Source organism: Schistocerca nitens, chromosome 7, assembly GCF_023898315.1.
Source record: "Schistocerca nitens isolate TAMUIC-IGC-003100 chromosome 7, iqSchNite1.1, whole genome shotgun sequence".
Taxonomy (NCBI): Eukaryota; Metazoa; Arthropoda; class Insecta; order Orthoptera; family Acrididae; genus Schistocerca; species Schistocerca nitens.
The window spans coordinates 565,918,353-565,942,922 of NC_064620.1; the positions used below are offsets into that span (position 1 = coordinate 565,918,353).

Below are 24,570 nucleotides of genomic sequence, written 5' to 3' on the forward strand. Positions count from 1 at the left end.
TATGAGACTTCATGAAGCAGAGACCAAGCACAAATGGTGCATTACAACAGTGAGACAACAGTAATGTGAATAGATCACTGAGTCTGATATTGCTACACATTGTAACTTTGTAGAATGGTCACGGACTCTTAATAGGCTAGCAGATTGGTATGTGGTGCCACAGGGTTCTGTGCTCATTGTTTTCACAAACTGGATGCCATAATGTAGCTTACTGTTCCATTATTTACTTTCCTTTTAATATAAAGCAGTCATGTCTGTTACAGCTTTATTGAGGAAAGAATATTATAAAGGCCAAAACTTTTGTTTATCATTAGAACTACTCAAATTATTGCCACTTTTATATGTTATCGACTATTATGTTCTTCTTTTTAATTGTCAGAATCTAATACACAATGCTCAGATACATTACTCACTCAGTTTTTCATCCATATACCACAAACACATTCATCTAAAGCTATACAAGTAATACCCAGAGAAACTATATCAGAACCACAGAATCATTATGCTGAACTGTTAATTACTTTCCATGTCTATTCACAATGCTTATAACAGTAGAAAACCAGCATGAATTTACTACCATTCTGATACACTGTTATGTTTCAACCATGTTAAGTAATGCTTTGCTCTTCAGTTTACAAAAATACTGCACACCAAGGTATTTCTATTACCACTGAACTCAAGATAGTATACAACACTATAATACACGCAAATTTTTTCATTGGCCACAGCCAAAACATTTATTTTTAATTTTTTTATAAGCTTTGTGAACCAGAGTTGGAAATAATGGATTAATTAGATGGATTCCATCAATCATTTGTGTTTGTTCACAGAAATAATGTAAACTGATTTCAACTCGCACAATGTGAATGTTCTTCCAACTACCGCTGTGTAAATATACCACCTCCAAGTTGAAGATATTTGTATGGCCTGCAACGATTCCGTCCCCTGTAATAAAAACAGAACATTTTAAACTGCTCATAGTTCAAAAAACATGTGACACAGAACTTAACTCTCTGCCACAACGGCTTCAATGACACTGAATCAGAGATACTAACTTTACAGGTTTGAGAAAAATTTTATCTCTCGGGAATTCTGGTGGAGCTATACCCGTTGCTCCTGATGCTTCTAGAAAGACATCAAAGCAGGACATGAGGCGCATAATCTGACACATCAATAAAGTCTGTCCCCAACTGCGGCCTTGGATAAGTTCCATCCAGTGTGTGTTAAGTTCTTTTTCCATATCCTGAAACCATTGACAAAGTCTCAAATAACAGATAATATGGTAAAACATTCATGTTGTGAAAGAACTGTGAAAACTGTAAGTCATTTTGAACAAATGAGCATATAGTGGAATCACGACATATATGTTTCAAATAAGTAGCCTATACAATAATTTTAAGATTCATGTGATTATGTAAGTGTTGTCATCTTAATAGAGAACACAGTTACTGCGTCAATCATCTGTTGGTACAAGTTCTCCAGTTATGTGTCTCTCTTATATTTTCCCTTTTCTTTCATCCACCACAAGTCGATGTGCTTAAGCAGCCAACATGACAGTTACTGCTGCATTTCCCCACTATTTTACACCAAGAAATTATTTTTCTTTGTGATGAATCTAGGTTTTGGTAAGATATTTGTAATGTTACAGCCGTGTGCACCACTGCTGAAGCACTACCGCCTGTTACCAGTTCACTGAGCCACCTCCACCACAGTCACTCCACATCGATTCATTCCTCTAGTTGGTAAGTGAGAAACAAATTTCACAAACAATGGTTGTACATTTGTAAAGTGTATTGATATCACCACAGTATTTTGTCTTCAATTTTGTAATTCACAGTGAACATCTTCAAACCTTCTTAGATTGTGGCATTTCTGATAAGATCCAGTGATACATCTATGAACTCTCACAAATTTCGTTTCAGTTGCCCGGATACTAGTTTTGCCTCCAGAGTTTCTCACTGTAGTTTCATCACACATCTGCAGTCATCTCTCTATTTAAGCACAGGTGTGTCCATAACCATTGTGGGAATAGTGGTGTAACGAATTACAGACAACCAATGACAACCACTAATTCCATTTAGCCAGAAGTTGTCAAAAGGGCAGAAGCATATTACTGGTGAGCAAGTTGAGTCTGGAGATGCTTTGTTTCCTGGGTTAAAAGTAATGCAAAGGTAAACAAATAGAGTGGAATATTTATACTGTGTGTGTGTGTGTGTGTGTGTGTGTGTGTGTGTGTAAGTTACAGGAATGTTGTAGTTGTTACATGACAAGGAGAACAAAATTAATGCAGGAAGACGAATGTGTGTTAGTATTGTCATTTTTGTTGTTTTGGTGCCAGGTTGTCCTGGAAATACTAAAAGAAAAAGCTCTATGTTGATTCAGTTTGTTCATTTAGGATCTTTTGAGGTGATTTTCGTTTGTGGATGTAAATCTTGTAATTGTTCAAGGAGGTCCATCTGTATTCCTTTCTCAGCAATGTCTAGCACAGAAAGATTGTCATTGACATCACCAACAGAGTGTTCAGGATGAGCAATATGTGATGTAAAGCTGGACTTTTTTTGAGTCAAAGGGCATCCATATGTTCTTTGTAGTGGGTTGCAAAATTTCTCCCTGTTTGGCGTATGTAGAAGCAAGAATTGGAGCATCTGAGTTTGTATATGCCAGAATTTTTATGCCAGTCTCCAGCAGATCTATTATTGTGAAAAATTTTATTTTGTAGTCTATTGTCAGAGTGGAAGACAGGCAAATTTTGGCATTTCTTTCTTAGCTTGTAATGTTGACGGTGGTTGCTTAAGTTGATTTTGGATTTTTTCAACTATGCCGTTTATCAAAGAGGTGTTATAACCATTATTTTGGGCTATAGGTTTAAATATATTCATTTCTTTACATGCAACTTCTTCAATGATAAGGGTGTGGAGCATATGGTTTATAGATGACCTCAAGAAAGCAGTTTCATGTTGGTCTGGGAGGCATGAGGTATTGTTAATGGCAACATCACTGGTAGTGCGTTTTCTGTATATTTGGAAGCTATGCTTGTTGTGGGTAGAGATAGCCATGACATGGAAATTAATTCCGTCAGTGGTATGATGCTCAACTGTAAATTTGATATTTGGGTTGTACAACTCTTTGATAAACACCATAGTTGAAAAAACCCTAAGTAAACTTAAGCAACCACAGTCACCATTACAAACTAAGAAAGAAATGCCAAAATTCATCTGTCTTCCATTCCTTGGGGTAATGTCATATAAACTTGCAAATCTTTTCAGACCACACAACATAAAAATATCCTTCCACACTGACAAAAAAATCTACAAAATAAAATTGTTCACAATAATAAATACACTGGAGAGTGGCATAAAAATTCTGGCATATAGAAACTCACATGCTCCTGTTCTTGCTTCAACATAAGTCAACCAGGGAGGAATTTTGCATAATGTTACCAAGAACATATGGACACCCTTCAACTCAAAAACTTTGTCCAGCTTTGCATCACATATTGCTCATCACAAACACTCTGTTGGTGATATCAATGTCAATCTTTCTGTGCTAAACATTGCTGAGAAAGGAATACAGATGGACGTAATTACATCGTACATATTCCACTCTTATTTGTTTACCTTTGTATAACTTTTGACCCATATTATATTTGTATCACCAACATAAAACATTCCTGGAGCTAGCAAAATTTAATTAAATATAATATTTGTACTAAATGGAAAATCCAAGATGGAATGTAACAATATTCAAAAAGGATAATTGCTACTCACTATAAAGGGGAGATGGCGAGTCGCAGATAGGCACAGCAATTGTCTGAATATGAGCTTTCGGCCTTTGTCTGAGATAGGACGGCACACACACACACACACACACACACACACACACACACACACACCTGTCTCTGGCTGCTGAGGCCACACTGCGAGCAGCTCAAATCTGTACTGTAATACAATGTATCTCATGCCAAAGACCATGATGTAAAGTGCAATATCTACCATACTCATATTCTTTGTAAAAACATCCAGCATTTTCTTTCTGTGAATAAGTGTAAAACCAAGTGCAGCTAAATACTGTGTATATTTGTGTACATAGCTTGATGATGTACATTACAGGAACATATTTGATATGGATACCACAAGACAAGACAGTGTACTGTAAGTACCCAAAATATAAGAAAGTTTCGGTTTCATAAATGTTTCATCACCGATTACTAACTTTCCGCCATTTCCACCAGCAGCATCAGTAGTGTATGGGGGGGGGGGGACGACTAATGCTACTGGATGCATATTTGTTACCAGATAAATCACCTGTTAAAACGTTACTTTAAGACATCTAAATTAAAAAAAAAACCTCCCCCCCCCCCCCCCCCAAACGGCACAGTACCAGAACCTCTTATTTTACTAATCAAGTACTAATAGAAACCATCACAGAAAAGCTGGATTTTGATGCACTTGTGCATGAACATGACATGGGAAACAGTTGCAGTCCTATCTTATGAGACCATCAATTGTACAGTTGCCACAATTCACTATGTTACATATGAAGGTAATGTTGTAATGTGATGTGTGTACAAACTACTTAAGGCTTTATATAATAGTGAAGTTCATCAGTTTGCTATTACCTCACTCCATAGTTTCTTACATCCAAGGATGACAGTAATAACATATTAAATTAAAATTGAATTTAAGGCATCTGTAATCTCAAATACGGCAAATTAAGACCAGCTGTAACTTGGGTTTGTAATTGTTTGTTGCCAAAGAGCTACAAATTTGCAAAACATTTTTGTATGTTGCAATGCTATATGTAATCTGTATGATAAGAGATGCAACCTTTCATAAGACCCTGGGCTGAACAACTTCTTGATTATCAGAATGAAGAAAATGCTGACAGTTTACCACAAACATTATAAGTAACATAACCACTTTTTTGTACATGTAATATCAAAATATATCAAAACTGAGTTTAATTATGTCAACACAAATTAATAAAAAAAGACTCATTTTCATTCATATTTTTAACATATGGATCTGCCACTTAGACATGCAATGAACTTTTAAATGATCATTTACAGGCAATATCAAAGTTCAATTCAAAGTTAAGATGAAAAAGAGAGAGATTACAAGCTTGAAAACATGTCAACCAGTAAAATGATCAGTTTCGTATTTTAATGGATATTTTGGGTTGCACTTTGTTGTTTTCAGTAATCCTTCACCCCCCCCCCCCCGCCCCCCTCTTTCAGAAAATTCAAGACAACTTTCAGAAAAGTTCACTTTTATCTGAAGTTTTCTTTTCAATAATGCAATGGCCATTCAGATTCTTTCTTCTGACCACTGGTTCTTCATGATACTGAAGATTCTTTCAGCAAATAAGTTACTGGTAGGAACTGAATATATGTATGATGTCAACTTTGGTCTGCTGCTTAAAGAAATCTACCCAAATCTGGTCTTCTGCTCTACTTTTATCAAGTTCAGCAGGTGCAGTCCGGAAATCACAGAATTCACTGTATAACTGATCATCATCTAGGTTGAGATTAAATTTCTTGGTAACCTTTAAAATGTACTGTCACTGCAGACAAAAATCTTCTCATTCTTCAAATAAAAAACTTGTATGAAGATTGAACAAACTGTTCTCAGAAAAGTCACAGTTTTGGGACAAATAATCAATGCAATATGACAAGAAAGATTGTGCATCATTTTCAGAACTCAACTGCTGTGATTTTCATATTTATTCCAGGCTTTCATGATATTTCTTTCCTACGAATTTACTTTGTTTCCTGCTTGCTAGCTTGCCCTTACAGTCCCTTATTATTCTGTCCAACTCAACATAAGTAACTGAGCTGTCTTCCAGTTTTCTAACAGCAGTTTCAAACGGGGCAAAATATGCTGCATAAAACGTAAATAGCATTTAGGAAGTGCATGCTCAGTTTCTTCAGCATCATGCTCCCCCATTTGTTGCCATTAACTGCCTAATCAATCTTGAACTATCTTCCTCACTCTCTGAAATAAAATATACTTGATGGCAGGCTAGCAGTATCCAATTACATCAACTGAGGAAAGCAGTAAGACACATCTTGTACAGGCGTGTCATAATATTTTCTTAAACTCTATCACAAAAAAAAAAAACTCTGAAAATTCTCCCAGTGACTGGACATTTGATTCAGAGGAACCAAATTCACTGTAGATTATGAGAACTAGTGCCTCTGTACCATAATTAAATGTTCTGAGACCATGCTTTACAGTATTATTTATGACATGGCAGTTGCAATTAGCTCAAAGTGGATGAATTTTCGTTTCTTAGTAAATTTTCTTTCAGCACAGTTCATTAGAGAATTGTCAGCACAGTATGCACTTGAATGAGATTTTAACTCTGCAGCGGAGTGTGGGCTGATATGAAACTTCCTGGCAAATTAAAACTGTGTGCCGGACCGAGACTCGAACTCGGGACCTTTGCCTTTCGCGGGCAAGTGCTCTACCAACTGAGCTACCCAAGCACGACTCACGCCCCGTCCTCACAACCTTACTTCTGCCAATACCTCGTCTCCTACCTTCCAAACTTCACCAGGTTCGCAGGAGAGCTTCTGTAAAGTTTGGAAGGTAGGAGACGGGGTACTGGCAGAAGTAAGGCTGTGAGGACGGGGCGTGAGTCGTGCTTGGGTAGCTCAGTTGGTAGAGCACTTGCCTGTGAAAGGCATAGGTCCCGAGTTCGAGTCCCGGTCCGGCACACAGTTTTAATCTGCCAGGAAGTTTCAGTATGCACTTACTTGATACAGATGAAAACCATCAGACACTGTAATGTTTTTTATTGCATGGAAAATGTATTTGTGTGTTTCTTTGAAGTGTCCTTTGGCAATCTCTGACATAGTCCACGTTTAAAATCAATGTACTGAACTGAATAAGGAAAAGTTTTTTATATTTCCTCAGTTTGAAGCATCTAAAGACACAAAAAAAAGAAAAGCATTACACAGTTCATCTATGACTACATCTCAACTGTATGGGTCAAGAACATTTTCCAAGATAGCCGTTGCCTAAGTTCTTCACCACAGCATCTTCTTCAGATGTACGTTTCTTCACAAAGAAAATTGTAATTATTTTATTTTTATGGCACTACCATTGCGCAAAAATGTCTTTTTGGGTCTTCTGATATTCCACTACAGCTTTCCTTCCTTCAAACTTTATCAAAAACCTGGTGGGCAAATCACACACTTTGCTGTAAAGTCATTTTATTTCATGAAGCATGGGGAAAAAATCATTGTTTCCTAACCAGTCTTTGTTGAAAGTCATATCTTTTAACTTCATACTACTGAAATGATGAGTGAAATAAATGTTAGTGTCAGTCGTGTAGAGAAACAGCTGAATTTGCTACAACTGAGCAAAGTTTCAGCACCCAATAGAATCCTTACCTGATTCTGTGCTGAATTTGTGACTGAGTTTGCCCCTCTTCTAACCATAACCTATCACAGACACCTCAAACAAAAAGTCATGCCCAGTATTTAGAACCGATTTAACACCCGATTACAGCAAGAGTAGTAGAACTGATCCACACAAGTATCATCCAATATTGTTGACATCCTTTTGGTGTGGAAACCTAGAATATATTCTGAGCTCAAACATAATGAGTTATCTTGAACAGAATGACCTCCACCATACCAGCATGGATTCTGTAAACATTGGCCCTGTGAAATCCAACTCTCACTTTTCTCACATGACACACTGAAAGCTTTGGATCAGGCAGTCAGGTAGATGCACTATTCCTTGATTTCTCAAAAGGATTTGGCTCAGTCCTACACCAATGATTATTAGCAAAAGGAGACCTTATGGGGTATCAGATGAAATTTGTGACTGGACTGGACTGAGGACTTTTTTGCTAGGGAGTACACAGCATGTTATCTTGGATGGAGAGTTATCGTCATATGTAAAAGTAACTTTGGGTGTTGCCCAAGGAATTGTGTTCGGACCCTTGCCGTTCATGTCATAAATATTATGACATTGTAGACAATATTAATAGCAATCACAGACTTTTTGCAGATGATGCAGTTATCTATAATGAAGTACTGTCTGAAAGAAGCTGTATAAATATTCAGTCAGATCTTGATAACATTTCAAAGTGATACAAAGCTTGGCTTTAAATGTTCAGAAATTTAAAATTGTGCACTTAACACAAAAAAAAACTTAATATCCTATGACTACAATATCAGTGAATCACAGCTGGCCAACTCATGCAAATGCCTGGGTGTAACAATCTGTAGGGATATGAAATGGAATGATCACACAGGCTCACTCATGGGTAAAGCTGGTGGTAGACTTTGGTTTATTGATATAATACTGGAGAAGTGCATCCAGTCTAAAGAGGAGATTGCTTACAAATCACTAGAGCAACCCATTCTAGACTATTGCTCTAGTGTGAGCCCCATACCGAATATGACAAACAGGGGATAATAAAGATATACAGAGAACGTCAGCACGAATGGTCACAAGTTTGTTTGACCTGTTGGAAAGTGTCATAGAGATGCTGAAGAATGGAAGTGGCAGACTCTTGAAGATAGACGTAAACTATCCTGAGAAAGTCTACTGAGTTTCAAGAACCAGCCTTAAATGACTCTAGGAATGTACTACAATCCCATACCTATAACTCACATTGGGAACATAAGGAATTAGAATACTTACAGCATGTATAGAGGCATTCAAACTTCATTCTTCCATCACTCCATATTTGGAAGGAACAGGAAGAAACCCTAACAACTGGTACAATGGCACATACCCTCTGCCATGCACTTCACAATGGTTTGCGGAGTATAGGTGTACATGGAGATCTAGAACTTTCTTCTTTGGAACAGATGAACTTGACGAACTGTCTTCATCATTAGAGGAATGTCAACATATCTTTTCTGAACACTGATTCTTTCTAATTCTAAAATGCTCAAACTGGATGTGAAATGTGTTGACAACTTAAATACCCAATAATCCCTCATTTAACAGGTAAATATGTATACTGAATCATAAATAGTGATTGGAGGGGGGGGGATTCACACTTCGTTTGTTCTTCCTCGCGCAAGGTGGCATGAAAGTTTGTTCTGAGTTCCTTTACCAGGATCCTGGACAGAACTTTAAATTCTGGACAATCCTGTCAAAAAATTGGATGGGTAGTAACCCTACCTATGATACTTACGTAGACAGGTTGAAAGTCTCTGTATTAGATGACAGACTTAACCTGATTTTAACCACAAACAAACATCATAACATCTAAAAGAGTTTTTGAGAAATGACAGCCACAAGGAAGCCATGATCACAACCGGTGTCTACCTTTCACCTGTTATCACTGTATCCCATGCTAACAGACATCAGAACAGTTGTTACACATGCTTGATGTTGAATGCTGTTCAATCTAATATAGAAGTAGGACGGGAAGTGGTGGTGGTAATGTGCCATATGACCTTGTCATATGTGAAAGATTAACCTTCTTGTAGACAAATATCTATTAAACACAAAGCTAGCCCACAATTTGGGATGGATTATTCTATTGAAATCCAAAGTAAAGTCTATTGATATTGTTTGTTTTTAAATTACGTTCTTGTCATTTTGTGTGTGATATCCTTCTGCCAAAATAGTTTTATGCTTCTTCAAGCACAATATTGACAACTGTATGTACTCTTCAAAAATAAATCTTGGAAACAGAATTGAATAAATTTTTTTTGAGAGAACCTTGACTGCATCCCATTACTTTGGAACATGCATCTCTTTTCCTCAGAGAATAAGGGAAGGAATGATGATGATGATGATGAGCCTGAAAATAAAAATAAGACAAACCCCAAAATGCAGAAAAAATGCAATGCTGTGGTGATAACTTCTGCTGTTATACAAAGTTTTGGAAGGTGATAAAGGAATCAATGGTGATGTCTACTAAAACATATATCATTTGATTAAGATCCAAAACACTTGCAAAGGGAGGCCATGACATTGGAATGACAGATTTACTTCAAACTTAGTACACCTTTAGTAGGCCATTAAAACAACATAATGTGCAAGTAGTAAGGTGCACTATGCTGGCAATTTTGAGAAAATTGCAAGAGAAGTTTTATGTGTCTATTATGTAACTGACGTATCTGAGCAAAGGTGCCGGCCATAAAAAGTCACTGTGGTCAAGTGATTAGCGTTCCCACTTTACAAGAAGGGCATGGACGAGGTGACGGTTTGAATCCCGTTAACACATATGTTCTTGAAACTTCCTGGCAGATTAAAACTGTGTGCCGGACCAAGATTCGAACTCACGACCTTTGCCTTTTGCGGGCAAGTGCTCTACCAACTGAGCTACCCAAGCACGACTCACGCCCCGTCCTCACAGCTTTACTCCTGCCAGTACCTCGTCTCCTACCTTCCAAACTTTACAGAAGCTCTCCTGCAAACCTTTCAGAACTAGCACTCCTGAAAGAAAGGATATTGCAGAGACATGGCTTAGCCACAGCCTGGGGGATGTTTCCAGAATGAGAATTTCACTCTGCAGCGGAGTGTGTGCTGATCTGAAACTTCCTGGCAGATTAAAACTGTGTGCCGGACCAAGACTCGAACTCGGGACCTTTGCCTTTTGCGGGCAAGTGCTATGCGAAAGGCAAAGGTCCCGAGTTTGAGTCTCGGTCCGGCACACAGTTTTAATGTGACAGCAAGTTTCGTATCAGCGCACACTCCGCTGCTGAGTGAAACTCTCATTCACATATGTTCTTAATTATATATTTTTTCGTCACTGATCAAATTATTTAATTAATATGACATTTGAGAGGTAATATAATGAAAGAAAATGAAAAAAAAAGAACGTGCATTTTTGTGAAGTTGGAGTGAATTTCATATGTTATTTGACTATCTACTACTATTAATTAAATTTTCAAGGACAAAGGACAGGCTTGGAAACCCCAAGTCACACCTTGATAAATAATGATGCAAACGATGTTATTCACAATCAGTAATACAGTACGTCTCAATGTTCCAGACCACAAGAGTAATGTACAATTACTTGTTGGATGTGCTCTCGACATCACAAGTTGCAGGATGGTATTTGTGACATCAGAAGTTACAGGATGGTATTTATCACACAGACAAGGAAATCATAAATTGAAACGGCATCTACTACATTGATGAATGCAGTTTTCCCACATTTATAGGGAATGTTCAGAGCCGACATTTTGAAAAATGTCTTTTTCATCTGACATTTGGATGCAAACCATGCATAACGCAACATTTTGGCAAATAAAAGTGCTGACAACTGCTGATGTACTGTGGAATGGATTTTAATAGCATCTTCGTGAGAAGCACTTTCTTATTTGTTGTCAATCAAAAATGAACATTTCTGAAGGCACTTGACAAAGTTTTTTACTTGTTGACAGAAATAAATGTGGCATGGTTGGCAAATCAGAGTACATATGGGGTATGACTTTAACTGTGCAAGCTGGAAGACCTGCGTCAATGGTAAAGATGTCATTGCATGAATCAGGAGTGATTCTTCGTTTACTTGTCGAAAGTTATAAATATGTTTGTTCTAATAATTACATTTAGTTAAAAATATAAGTCGTCAAAGGACATACAATTCAGTAAAACTTCATGCAAATACATGTGGTTTTTTAAAAATTGTATTAGCTCTCAAATTCATATACATTAAATAATATGACAAGTGATGAAAGAAATATATAAGTTTGAGCACGATTCAAACTGCCACCTTACATACATTTGTCTTACTTATTTCGAATGCTAATCACTTGACCACCATGAACTCTAATGTCCAGCTCTTGTGCACACATAATAGATGCATAAAACTTCTCTTGCAGCTTTTTCAGAACTGCCAGAGTGGTTAATCTTACTACTTGCACATTATGTTGTTTTAATGGCCTACTAAAGGTGTACAAAGTCTGAAGTAAATCTGTGATCCCAACATTGTCACCATCCCTTGTTAGATTGAAGATGTCACTTGCACTGATTCATGTCTTAATAATATCAGAGGTACTAAAAACATATCTTCAATGCAAATATTAGACTTTTTTAACAGTTAATACTTGATATTTCTTGGGCATTATTTGATACCCATTGTGGCACAAGGAATTGCATTATTTTGTCCACATAATAAATCTATGGTTAAATTTGGAAAAGTCTTCAGTTGTATAGAGCTGAGGTTGCTTTAGCACATCTTTTATGCTTTGATGCCATCACATGGAACCACCTAGATGAGTTGTCAGCAGTGTCAGACAGGACACATCATCATCCTGTCCTCATTAGGACAGGCCTCACACTGTTGACAATTGTACATATGCCCAGCACTGGGATACTGGCACGTGGCTTGTCAGCTTGAACTGGTACCCTGAGTATCATTTATCTGAGTAAACAGCAGCCCATACTGCATAGAAATATAAGAAGGGCTGAGTGCCACCGAAGTAAACAGAGAGAGACTGAAGCTTAACCTAGCAGTAGCCTAATAGATACCTAAACACTATTTCCACAATTTTAAATTGTAAATAACAAAAAAATGAGTTTCAAATCATAAGATATCTTAAAAATTTTGTGTTCTATCAAATATGATGACTGGAACCTTTGTTTATAAATTTTTCATGTAAGACTTTTATCCATTACCGATGTGGAACACTGCAACTGTGATGAATAGTTTCCAGAAATTATTGCAACCAGTTACCTTTTATTTTATTCTTAAATTTCTACCTAATATGACCACATCTGAATCACCTAGTGATTCATCATCAGATAGTATGTTATTTATTGCATGTCTACAGCATTGTTGGTGTTCTGTAGCTGTGGCAAGATATAAAAACAAAACACAGAAGTACTTAACGTGTGAATAATTCTTGCCACATTCAGTGCTTACACGTTTCGTTTTTACATCTTGCCACAGCTGAGATACATACATGACTTCCACAATGCTTCAAATAAAAAACAAATATGTATCATCTGATGATGAATCACTAGGTGATTCAAAACCAATCATGGTAAATAAAAATTGAAAACTAAGACAGAAGGTGACTGGTTGCAGTAACTTTTTGGCAGCCTTTAATTTTTCATTGCAAAATGCCTCAGTTAATTTGTGAGTACAATGGTCTGACCAACACACCCAAGACTACAGTAATCCCAGTGCACAATGGAAATACAGGAAACAAAAAAGTTAAGTTTCAGTATGTCAGAACTCTTACTTGGGTGTCACCTGTTAAGAATGGATGTGGGAGGAGGGAAGAGAAGGCTGTGCACTCTATTAAATACGTGCACCACAACAAACACTCTGCCGAATTACTACCACATTTTGATCTGTATGAAATAACAGAGTGAATGTCTTTGAATATTAACAATGAAGTGGCTCTGGTGTGCTTTCAGGTGCTCAGCTGAGTTGGTCCCATTTTTATGTACAATATTCTGAGGACCACTTGGAGTCTGAGCAATGAGTACCCAAAACAACACAGCTCACAGCACCTGAAGAACGCAACTGGGAAGTTGCCGAAATATTGTCCATGAAATTTGAATCGATAACTCTGCTGAACACCTCACATTGAGCAAACATGAGAGATCACGGTGAAGTGGCATCAGTGAAAGGTGGAAGCAGGTAGTATTATCTGGAACAAGGCAACTGTGAACAGGCAGAAATATAAGGGGCACTAGAGAGAGAGAGAATCTGAAATGCGCAAACCGGTGACAGGAGGGTAATATTGTGTGGAAGTTCAGAGCCCCATCACTAGAGGGCACACATGCACGTCACGTGGTTATAAAGAGCTAGAGAGACGGAATCTGAAATGCGCAAACCGGTGACAGGAGGGTAATATTGTGTGGAAGTTCAGAGCCCCATCACTAGAGGGCACACATGCACGTCACGTGGTTATAAAGAGCTAGCAGCAGCACGCATCAATCGTCCAACGCTGCCAGTCATATTGATTGACACGTCAACAGAAGAGCAAAGAGGTGTTGTTTGTTTTCTGACAGCGGAAGAAGTAGGAGGAACAGACATTCATTGACAAATGACACAAGTGTATGGCGAACACGGCATGTTCCTTGCAAGGGTCAAGGCGTGACACAAGCGCTTCAGGGAAGGATGCGTGTTGTTAGCTGATGATGCACAGTCTGGAGCACCACACTGCATTACCAATGACATCATCCAGCTGGTGAATGGACTCACTACTGAGGACCGCCGAGCGACAGTGAAAGCCATAGCCACTGTGGTTGGATTGAGCGTCGGAAATGTTCACACCATCATGAAGGAACGACTGTACATGTGCAAAGCGTGTGCCCAATGGGTGCCTCACAGTCTTCAATCACACCAGGAAGCATGTCGAGTGGCCCACTGCCTTGCTCATCTGTAGCACTATGCTTGGGAAGGGAATGCTTTCCTGGCACAAGTGGTGGCTGGAGATGAGTCATGGTGTCATCACTTCGAACCAGAATCAAGTGGGAGCATCCAGGGTCACCACCAACTAAAAAACCCCAAGGCCATCCACACGAGTGCAGGAAAGGTTATGCTGACATTCTTCTTTGACCAAGGTGGCCCCCTCCAGATTCATTTTCTGCAGCATAGAACAACAGTGAATGCCCAGTGTTACCTGCAAACCTTCACCATGCGATCAAATCAAAACGAGCAGACAATCTCACCCGTGGGGTTATTCTGCTCCACAACAATGCAAAGCCTCATACGGCCAACACAGTCGCGTACTCCTGCAGAAATTCAAATGGGAGGTTCTCGGCCACCCTCCATACAGTCTGGACCTCACTCCCTGTGAGTATGCCATTTTTTGTCCCCTTAAAAAGGCTCTGAGGGGCAAACGATTCACGTCGGATGACAATGTCCAGCTGTACGTGTGGAACTGGTTAACATCGCAGCAATGGGAATTTTATGAGACAGCCATTCACTGCCTTGTGTCACAGTGGGACAAGTGTCTCAACAGCCAGGGTCAATATTTCTAACATACAGGTACTGGTTTCTGTAATTATGCCTCTGGCTCATTTCTTTTTTAATGCCCTTATACAATAGCTGTTGTGTTACTTGAGTCCTAGACATAACACAGGGGTCACTGCAAGATTACTATTAATGCCAAAGATACTGCACACTTATGAGATAGGGCAGTGTGATGGGAGTTTGTTTCTACAGATTATGAAGACAGAAAAGCAAACACAGTACCTCCGTTAAGTTATATCAGACTCGTGAAGTGACCTATTGAACTGGCAATATGATGCTAATTAATAATACTGGTTGTCTAGTTACAAAATAGATAATATGGACTTATTCAGAATACCAGTTAGATTTTTTCTGGACAACAGACCACATGTAACCACCAATTTTTATCCTTAGCAACACACTAAACATGTCAGGCATGTGTGAACATGTGCCATTCTCTTGCAGCATACACAGGGTTTAATGACCCTCTGTAACAGCTCATAGTGGGCTGACTCTGTTGGTAACTGGTCAGGAGCAATTCAAATCTTGCTGCTATTATTTAGCAGTCAACATCACTTACTTATTAGTTGACTATTTTAATTTGCTACAGCATTCTATTTATGCATAAATATGAACTATCTATGCCGAGATAGCAGTTCCGCTCTGTCTATATATTCGTGTGTAGCTAATAAATGTACTTTAAGTGCAAAAATGTTAGTTGTTGATCGTCTTGCTTTTGCAAATGGTACCTGATTTGGGAATCTATGTGACAAGATAATCATGTGAAATCCTAATAAAATAATGTACACAATCATAAGAAAATGCGCAATACCTTATGCTCAATATGAAATTGCATCATAGTCTGGGGATAGTGTCTCTGACTAATAATTTAAAAATCTTATATTCCAGGTTTGATCCCAGCTACTGCTTGGATTCTGAATAAAAGCCATCAGCAATGGCAGCTCACAACATCCACTGTAAGGAGTTACCCTGTTTCTGCCAAAGTCTCGTCAAAGAGCACGGAGGTGTAAAGATTCAGGATGCATTTCTGCCTCTGAGGTGGTGAACTGCCCCTGAAGGCAGATGAATCCATAATGACCAATGGCATGAGAATGCATTAGGCAATGGAAACCACTGCACATACGGCATAAAATGTGTTCCCAAAAGGAATGTGGCCTGTATAGAAAAGTGTCCTGACCATCTCTCCAGTGGCAAAAGATTTGAGATTAGTTCCCTATTTGATTTGCAGGAAGGGTCTTTCAAGAGTACAATGAGGAAAAGACTGAAAAAACTGTGAGAGGGTAACATGCCACGAGGTGGAGTATGGAGTGTCAGAAATGTGAATGCGGTAGGGTAGCTAGAAGATCTGAAAATGGTAGTGCTGCAGTGACTGGGATGGTCAGCCACTAACGTAGGTGGTGCTACCGAGTAGCTCAAGATCAGGAGGTCAATGTACCATTACCCTGGTTAGGGTGACCAGTAGTGAGTGGATGCCTGCCAGACGCCCAGTGGGATATAACAGACAAAGTATGGACAACATGTCCTTTTTCTTTTGGCTTTACAACACTGCATGGGTCTTTGCCTCCTTAAAAATTTCCTTCCATTCCTCCCTCTCATTTACTTTCATTCTCTATCCTCTGATTCCTATGTTTAGAATGTGCCCCAGGCAGGCTATTCTTTTAATTAGCCTTACAATATCAGTTTCCTGTATGAGATAATCCAACTCCTAACTGGTCCTTGCTCTCCAAGGCCAACCCATTTCGGATCTCTTAATAACTTTTCCGCAGTATTCTTCATTCAAGTATCCTGAGTTGTTGTTTATCAGTGCTGGTTAGTATCCATGCTTCACATCCATATGTAACCACTGGCCTAACCGTAACCTTACATACAGTCATTCTGAGCTGTCAATTCACCACCCTGATGTCATTAATTTTTTAAATGTACGATAACACTTATTACCACTTGAAAAATGTGCTTTCATTTTAGTGGACATGGAGTTTACTTTATTAATTTTAGCCCCAGGATATTCAAAATCCTCTACAAAACTCCATTCAAACCTGCTGCGGACTGGTTATCAGAGTTGTTATCCCCTATTCTATGGACCTTCACATATTTAGTCTTTGATTCATTAATTTCCAGTCCCTTATGCTGCGGTAGCTTTGTCCAGGTCCACCACTACTCCCTCTTTCACCAACTAATAACTTCAATGTAATCAGCATATGCAGCCAGTTGTGTGGTTCTTATATATACGGGCCTTATTAATTTTTTTATAATCCCTTCTAAGGTAAAACTGCAAAGCATTGTGGAAAGAGCATCACCTTGTCTAACTCTTTTATTGATATTGTAATGGTTGGTTAACTCAACATCCACTTTAACTGTTGCCTTGTAACCTGCCACTGTTGTCTTAATAACGTAAATATATTTGGATGGTATGCCAATCAGTTTTATCCTTCTTCCATATCTTCCTTATTTAGACTATGGAAGGCCTGTTGATGTAGATATTATTGAGTTCTATATATAAACAAGATTAAAATGTCTCCAATGAAATATGAGAATTAAGCAAGCTACATACAATGAAAAGAGGATAGAAGCAGCAAGGGTATGCAGAAAAAAGAAAAGACTTAAAATGAAAGAGAGAAGATATGAAAGAGTGAAAGAGCATTACAATAGGAATGAGAATAGAAAGTTTTATACGAAGTTAAAAGAAAGAACAAATGGATAGACTAAAAATAACTGGCTGCAAAGATAAAGATCGAAATTTGCTGACAGAAAAGAGAAAAGTGATGGACAGACGGAGGGAATATTTAAAGAAATCCTGAAGGGGTGGTCATACTGACTGAGAGCAATGGATATACCATTCAGTAGAACCAAAAATAGAAGAGGCTACTCTTGTAGAAGTACAGAAGGTGGTAAATTGTCAAAAAAATCACCAAATCTTCAGGAGATGATGGAATAACTGCAAGCCATTACACAGAGGAGGCATTATTTCACAAAAATGGAGTAATCTATTCTGTATATAAGAAAGGCAACAAGGCATGTTGCTCTAACTAATGAGGGATCAATCTGCTGAATATGACATATAAAGTTTTGTCTGTTATCCTCTACAATAGACTGGCCCCAAGTGTGGCAGATATAATCAGTGATTTTAGGCCTAACAGATCAACTGCAGCCCATATATTCGTTCTGAGACAAATACAGAATAAAGGATATGAATACAATTTAGAACTCAACAAAATCTATGTGGACTACAAGCAGGCCTTACATAGTCTAAATAATATTGACAACATAAATATAATTATTCAGAATACAACAGCAGTTGGGGTGTTGCTCCTGGAAGCCAGTGCTCTTAGGTCAGAAGCAGCATGAGCACAATCTGGGGGTGCCATTGTCAGCACATGGCCAGCATTCAGAGGTGGGCACGGCTGCTGACACAGCAGGTCATTCCCCTGCACATCTACTGCACTGCCTAATGGCAGCCAAACATCTACACACAGGACATGCTGTGTTTGCAGCTCTCTCCCTATGACATCCATTTTACTGCATTGGTACCAGACAATTCAATGACCCAGAGCAGGGAGACTCTCAACACTCTCCCTTTCCATGGCTTATTGCATTACCAGGCAAGGCATCGCAATTTTTACTGGCCTGGCTATGCTGAGTACATTATTTTGTGGTGCAAAAGTGCAGTGATTAAATACAGTATGAATCAATGAAGTGGGGTGGAAAGAGGATAAGGATTTCTAATCAAATATGCAGTAACGTCAAATGCAGCAAAAACTGTTATAATGGGAGTTGGAGTTCAGTTACAACAACATCATAAGCAGAAGATGAAGTGATTGAGAAAGTGTATGAGGCGCTGACCAAGCAACTTAGGAGATAGAGGGTGGTGAAAAACTGATCATCAGGTGCACTGGAAAGAATAGAAGACGCTGGGACAATATGGGCTTGGTAGCAGGAATGGGAGAGGATTTTTTGTACAAATACACTGAAAGTGAGAAGCAGCAAAATTTAACATCAGTATGCCATTCCAGTGTCAGACTAAAAATTATCGAAATAATACTACTTATATGCTGGGTATAGTCACACTTTGTAAACTGAAGTCATTGTCAAGGCCTACCAAACTGGGTGTCCCAGCATGTAGATAATTACAAACCCACTGAAATGTATGGTAGACATATACCCAAAATGTAAGTAGTATTAATTTGATAATTTTTAATCTGACATTGGATTGGCACGCTAATGTTAAATATTGATCCTTCTCACATTCTATGCATTTTTACAAAAGATTGTTTTCAGTATTGTACTTGATAGTGGATTAAGGCAGAAATTATGACAGTAATATAAAGAAGTTTGTACAGTCAAATGGCAGAATTATCATTCAAGCATTATTACATGACTATGACCCAAAAATATGAAAAGATTATCAAATGTCACATAGTAATAGAAAATACTTATCCAAGAATTGCAAGATGAGGAGGAATACTTGGAAAGCTTAGAAAGTTACCAGTTGGATTAAATCATAGTGAGAGAGAAATCAATTATTGGATTGAAAGGTACGCCCTGGAGAAGATACAGAGACAGATCACAATTTAGCAATCATTAAAAGTAAGGTGAAGTTTAAGAGAATCACCCAGAAGAATCAGTGTACAATGAAGTGAGATACTCAAACAATGAGGAATGATGATGAAGAGTTTGAAGTTCTCGTAGCCTGTAAATACTCGAATCACAGTAGGTAATTCGCAGAAACTATGACTCAGTGCAGCGATAATGCTGACACTGCGAGTTACTGTGGTAGGCAACAGCTGGTGTGCAAGGCATGGGACAAAGACAGAGTCTCCAGCAAAGTATTCTCTGTCTATGTCTCCACAGAAAGTATCATGCTAACACTTTATATCACAACACTATAAGGGCCAGTGATTTCATGTCGTTTGCATGTCACACGCCATAATTTTTTTTTCCAGAGCGTCCTTCCTTGTTGCCTCTTTGGCTAACTGGTTCGAAAGTTCATTCCCCAGGACCACAATACAGTTCTGGGACCAGACAAATACTATTGTCTTCCCATTGTAAAAGTCCAAGAAGAAATCTTGGATGCTGGAAATAACAGTGGGCTAGAGCCTCCAGGTTGCCCACAGAGTCACTGCAGAGTAGCATGGAGTCACTGCAGAGTAGAAACGATTTATATAATAGGGTGCAGATGTAGTGAAGGGTACACATTATGACCATCAATTCTGTCATAAAGATGGTACATCTGCTAGGCAGAGAGAGTTATTCACTGGTCTCAGTGCATGTCACTGTAGGTTCTTCAACTATTGAGCCAACCATATAAATGATATCTGAGTTTGGGTATTCACTAAGTATTAAGAGGAACAACTGGTGAAATACCAATGGCTCTATCATATCCTTTGGGCTGAGAGACGTACCCAGACACAAAGGAATTAAAGGCACTGGTTGCGAGTGGGCAATGATTTAAATCAATGGAAAGTTGAAAATTGGTGCCAGACCAGGACTGAAACCTGAGTCTGCTGCTTACTAAGCTAATGTGCTGACCACTGTGTGGGGAGTGTAGAATTTAACAAAAAAGGAAAATCCAGTAACCAGAAACAGAAAGCAGAGCAATGTTCTGTTGATGGAAAAGAAATAGTCAGAGAATAGAACTGCAGCACCAAGCCTGCAACACAAGTACTCACAAAAGAATTTCGAGCCGCCTTGGGGGTGATATGGTAGAAGAAAAGAGAGGTGTCAATTTGGAAGACACATGGGATCCAGTATAAGAATCAGTGTTTCACAGAGATTTGGGAGATCACATACAGTAGGAGGGATAAATAACAACCCTTAGAATTACAAGCATTAATTGAAGAAATTGCAACCAAATGATTATTCAAGTTTGTGTGTTGAGTCAGTGAAACTGGAAATGTATTACTGAACTCTCAAATGAATATTGAATAACCCCCACACAATTCAGAAGATATGAAATGGTGGTAAATGGAAGAGCCATCACACAATCAGTTTAACAGTTCGTGCATCCAAGTTACTGACAAGAATAACATACCAGTGAACGGAAAAGAAAGCTGAGGATCTATTAGGTGATGATCAGTTTGACCTTAGGAATAGCAAAGGCACCTGATACCCAGTTATAACATTGCACTTGATAATAGAAGTCAAGACTAAAGAAAGATTAATATATTATATTTACCAATATGTAAAAAATATGAATAACCTATAAGGAAAAATGGGTACTCTGCAATATGTATAAGAACAAAAAGGTAACAATAAGAATGGAATAGAAAGGAAGAGGTGCTCAGATTCAAAAGGTCGTAAGGCAGACAGGCAGTCTTTCTTCCCCACCGTACATCAAAGAAGCAGTGGTGGAAATAAAAGAAAGGTTCAAAGGGGATATAAATTCAGGAAGAAATAATATTAATGATAAGATTTACTGGTGACAGTAAATGATGAAGAATCACCATCTACTGAAAACTAAATATGATGCTGTAATCCAAAGAGTGATGAAACTAATGAGAAGCTACCTTGAAAGCAAAATAGCACATGGTAGTGAAAGCAAGGAGGCTGTAAGATGCAAACTACACAGACAAAGAAAGTGTTACTTGCCAAAATAAATTTATCAATACCAAATGTAGGTGATTTTTCCACCATTTCTTGCTAGAACAACTTCCCCTATGCTTTTCATTTATAACCAAATGTAAACTTTAATTTGAGAAATATATTTCTGATAAGGCACATCTGGAGCACAAAATTGTACGAAAATGAATTAGGAAATGGTGTAAAACCGGAAAAACAGAAAAACAAAGTTTTTGACATGAGGTGTTAAAGGAGGACACTGAAAAGTACATAAGTGGGCTGATGCAATACGAAATGAGGAAGTTGTCTGTAGAATTGGTGACAGAAGGAATATGTGAAAAACACTTATTGGAGAAGGGACAGCATGATAGGAAATGTGGTTAGGCATCAAAGAATAACTTCCATCTTATTTTTCCATAGAAGGCTGGAACTGAAGAGAAAAACACAGATCGGAATACACCTAACAAATGCCTAAGGACGTTGGGGTAGATGCATCTTTGAGCTCTAGACAACAGAGGGTGGCAATGAAGAGAAAATGTGGGTGAGATACAAAAACTGACCAAGCAGTTAAAAAGTGTGGTGTACTATATCCTGCACACACAAATACAGAGAGCTGTTGAGTTCTCAAGAACGGAAGTACGAGAAGCAGAGGAAACCACAGCCTTATGCTGGTGCACAATCCACACAGATCTGCAAGAAGTGTGCTGCAAGATGTATGTATATCCATCTACCGAGACCACTGGTTATTGATGTAGCATCAAAGATGACGTGTTATCTATTAATAGGGACAGGAAAATTTTGGGAAAATGATAATGTGAAAAATAATGTGAAATTTGTAGTTTTTAACACAACACAGGCAATTTTTACAAAATGTCATGGTATTTGTCATTTTCCTTGATAAATATGTTATAAATCTTCTGAGGGCAACAGTTTAACAATGTTCGTAACTAATAGTTGTTGAACAGTGATATAGCATTTTCTCTACTGACTTCCTCAAGGCTGGGATTCATGTATAATCTTAAAAAGACAGTTCATTTCGTGCATAATGAAGAATAATGTGACATAAGAAGTAGGGGGGGAAAACCCACTGAAACTGGCAAAGGGGCTGATGACCTCAGATGTTAAGTCGCATAGTAATTAGAGCCATTTGAAACTGGCAAAAATCACTGAATTTGGCCATAAACACACCGAATCTGGCAAGAAGTAACACCGAATTTCACAAAAAATAACACCAAATTTGGCAAAAAAACACGTAATTTAGGAAAAACAACTCTGTAATATAAAAAAGAAGAGAAATTGACATACAATAGCATGGATATTGACAAGAACATGGAAATTAGAAAAAAATAACAGCAAAGTTGGCAAAATACAACACAGATATTGGCAAAAAACAGTACTGTAATTGGAGAAAAATAACATTGAAATTGGAAGGAGGGTGGAAGGAAGAAAAGAAGGAAAGAAAAAAAGCAAGAAAGAAAAATACATGCAGAAATTGGAGAAAAATAACACAGAAAAGGTAAAAATAAAAAATAATACAAAAAACCAAAGAAAAAGGAAAGAAATGCATCAAAGGAAAAAATAACATGGGAACAAACAAAATAAAATAACAGGGAATTTGGCAACAAAGTGGCACTTAGTGAGGCAAAAAATAGTACCGAACATGGAAAAAAAAAAAAAAAAAAACACTGAATTTGGCAATTAGAAACCACCAAATCTGACAAAAAGTAACACCAAACTTCGCCATGAAATGAAACACTTTTTTCCTCCCCCTATCTATTACATTCCACGCAAAGGTGGCACAGTCTACACTGGGCAAACAATTAGGCCTGTTGAGATCTTATATTCAAAAGACCGACGGCACACGAGATTAATTAAACTGAGACTGAAGACACATGAGACCATATAACCTATCAAGTTGGTTTTGGCAAAACACTGCTTCAAACTAGAACATAAAGTGAGGTATGACGACACTCACAAATTATGGCCCAGATCTCACAATCCTGTAACAATTTTATAAAGGAATCCGTGGAAACAATACCGCCAGAAACATTCGTTAATGGGGTGATAATATGCCACTTCAGCAAAGCATAGGAGCCTGAACTCAGCCTACAAATGGAGTGGAGACGGTGTGGGATCAAATTCGAAATAGTTCATTGTGTCTCCTGAGGCTTTTGAGTGCACCGGATCTCATAGGAGAAGCTTAGAAGTGATTCAGAGCAGATTATTTCATGTTGCCCTGTGGACAAACAAGTGACGAATGGTCAGTCAGGTAGCCAAGCTGCAGCCAAGGTGATGCACTTGCCAAGTGCAAAGAGGCAGGGGTAGTCAGTCGGCTCACACATGGGCAGATGTGCAATATGGTTACCTCACAGGCACCCTATCCACCCTGCACCTGCCCGCAGGGGAGCTGAGCGAACTCCCAAGTACCTGTGTCCCATGGGGCAGTGCTGGATCAGCCTGCTCTAGGTCCTTCAGCAGTGTCAGCAGCAACTGACAATGAAAGCGAATCACCTCTTTTAATTACTGTGACACACACACACACACACACACACACACACACACACTTAATTTCTCAGTGATCTGTAAATAGTGCACTTACCCTGACAGCATCATTGTTTGTGCTGTTGTGTTCCCCATGCCACAACAGTTGGAGACAGAATATAGGAGGAATTCGAGGGTAATCACATTTAATCGCTATTAGCGAAACCAGTTTAGCTGCAACATTTTCAAATCAGGAAACATTAATAATACATTAACTATCATGCATTTATATGTTGCTACAAGAAATGACTTACAAATTTTAATGTTAGACTAGATTAAAGATCAAAAATTCAGTTAAAAATAGTGCCAACCACTGATTATTGCTGGAAACATTTTTTGAACTTCTTTCAGTGCCTCCACGACACTAAACAACTTTTTGTACTGAGTAATCACAGGTTTCCTTTCTAGTCTTACAGAGCTTAGCACCACAGACTAATATAAAATATCAAATGGAACAAAAATATTGAATACACAATCACTGAAAATGAATGGAGAACCAACTGTCTCCTCCTGGTAAAACGAGTCAATGAGACCTGTCACTTGGGTGTCAGAGCTACA

General features: G+C 38.3%; 1 protein-coding gene across 3 annotated transcripts in view; it reads right to left on the reverse strand.

Annotated features, from left to right (window-relative positions):
- Nucleotides 1-368: 368 nt before the first annotated feature.
- The window catches only part of LOC126195077 (THO complex subunit 5 homolog), a 158,826-nt gene continuing 134,624 nt past the window's right edge, over nucleotides 369-24,570 (reverse strand). The window contains exons 12-14 of one of the 3 annotated variants that reach the window (XM_049933535.1): nucleotides 24,071-24,186; nucleotides 1,056-1,243; nucleotides 373-945 (exon numbers count right to left, since the gene is read on the reverse strand). In XM_049933535.1, the coding sequence (XP_049789492.1) occupies nucleotides 879-945; nucleotides 1,056-1,243; nucleotides 24,071-24,186 (371 nt within the window). In that variant the 3' untranslated portion in view covers nucleotides 373-878. Of the gene's footprint in view, nucleotides 946-1,055; nucleotides 1,244-24,070; nucleotides 24,187-24,570 lie in introns of all 3 variants that reach the window. The other 2 variants (XM_049933537.1, XM_049933536.1) reach the window with 2 other exon arrangements.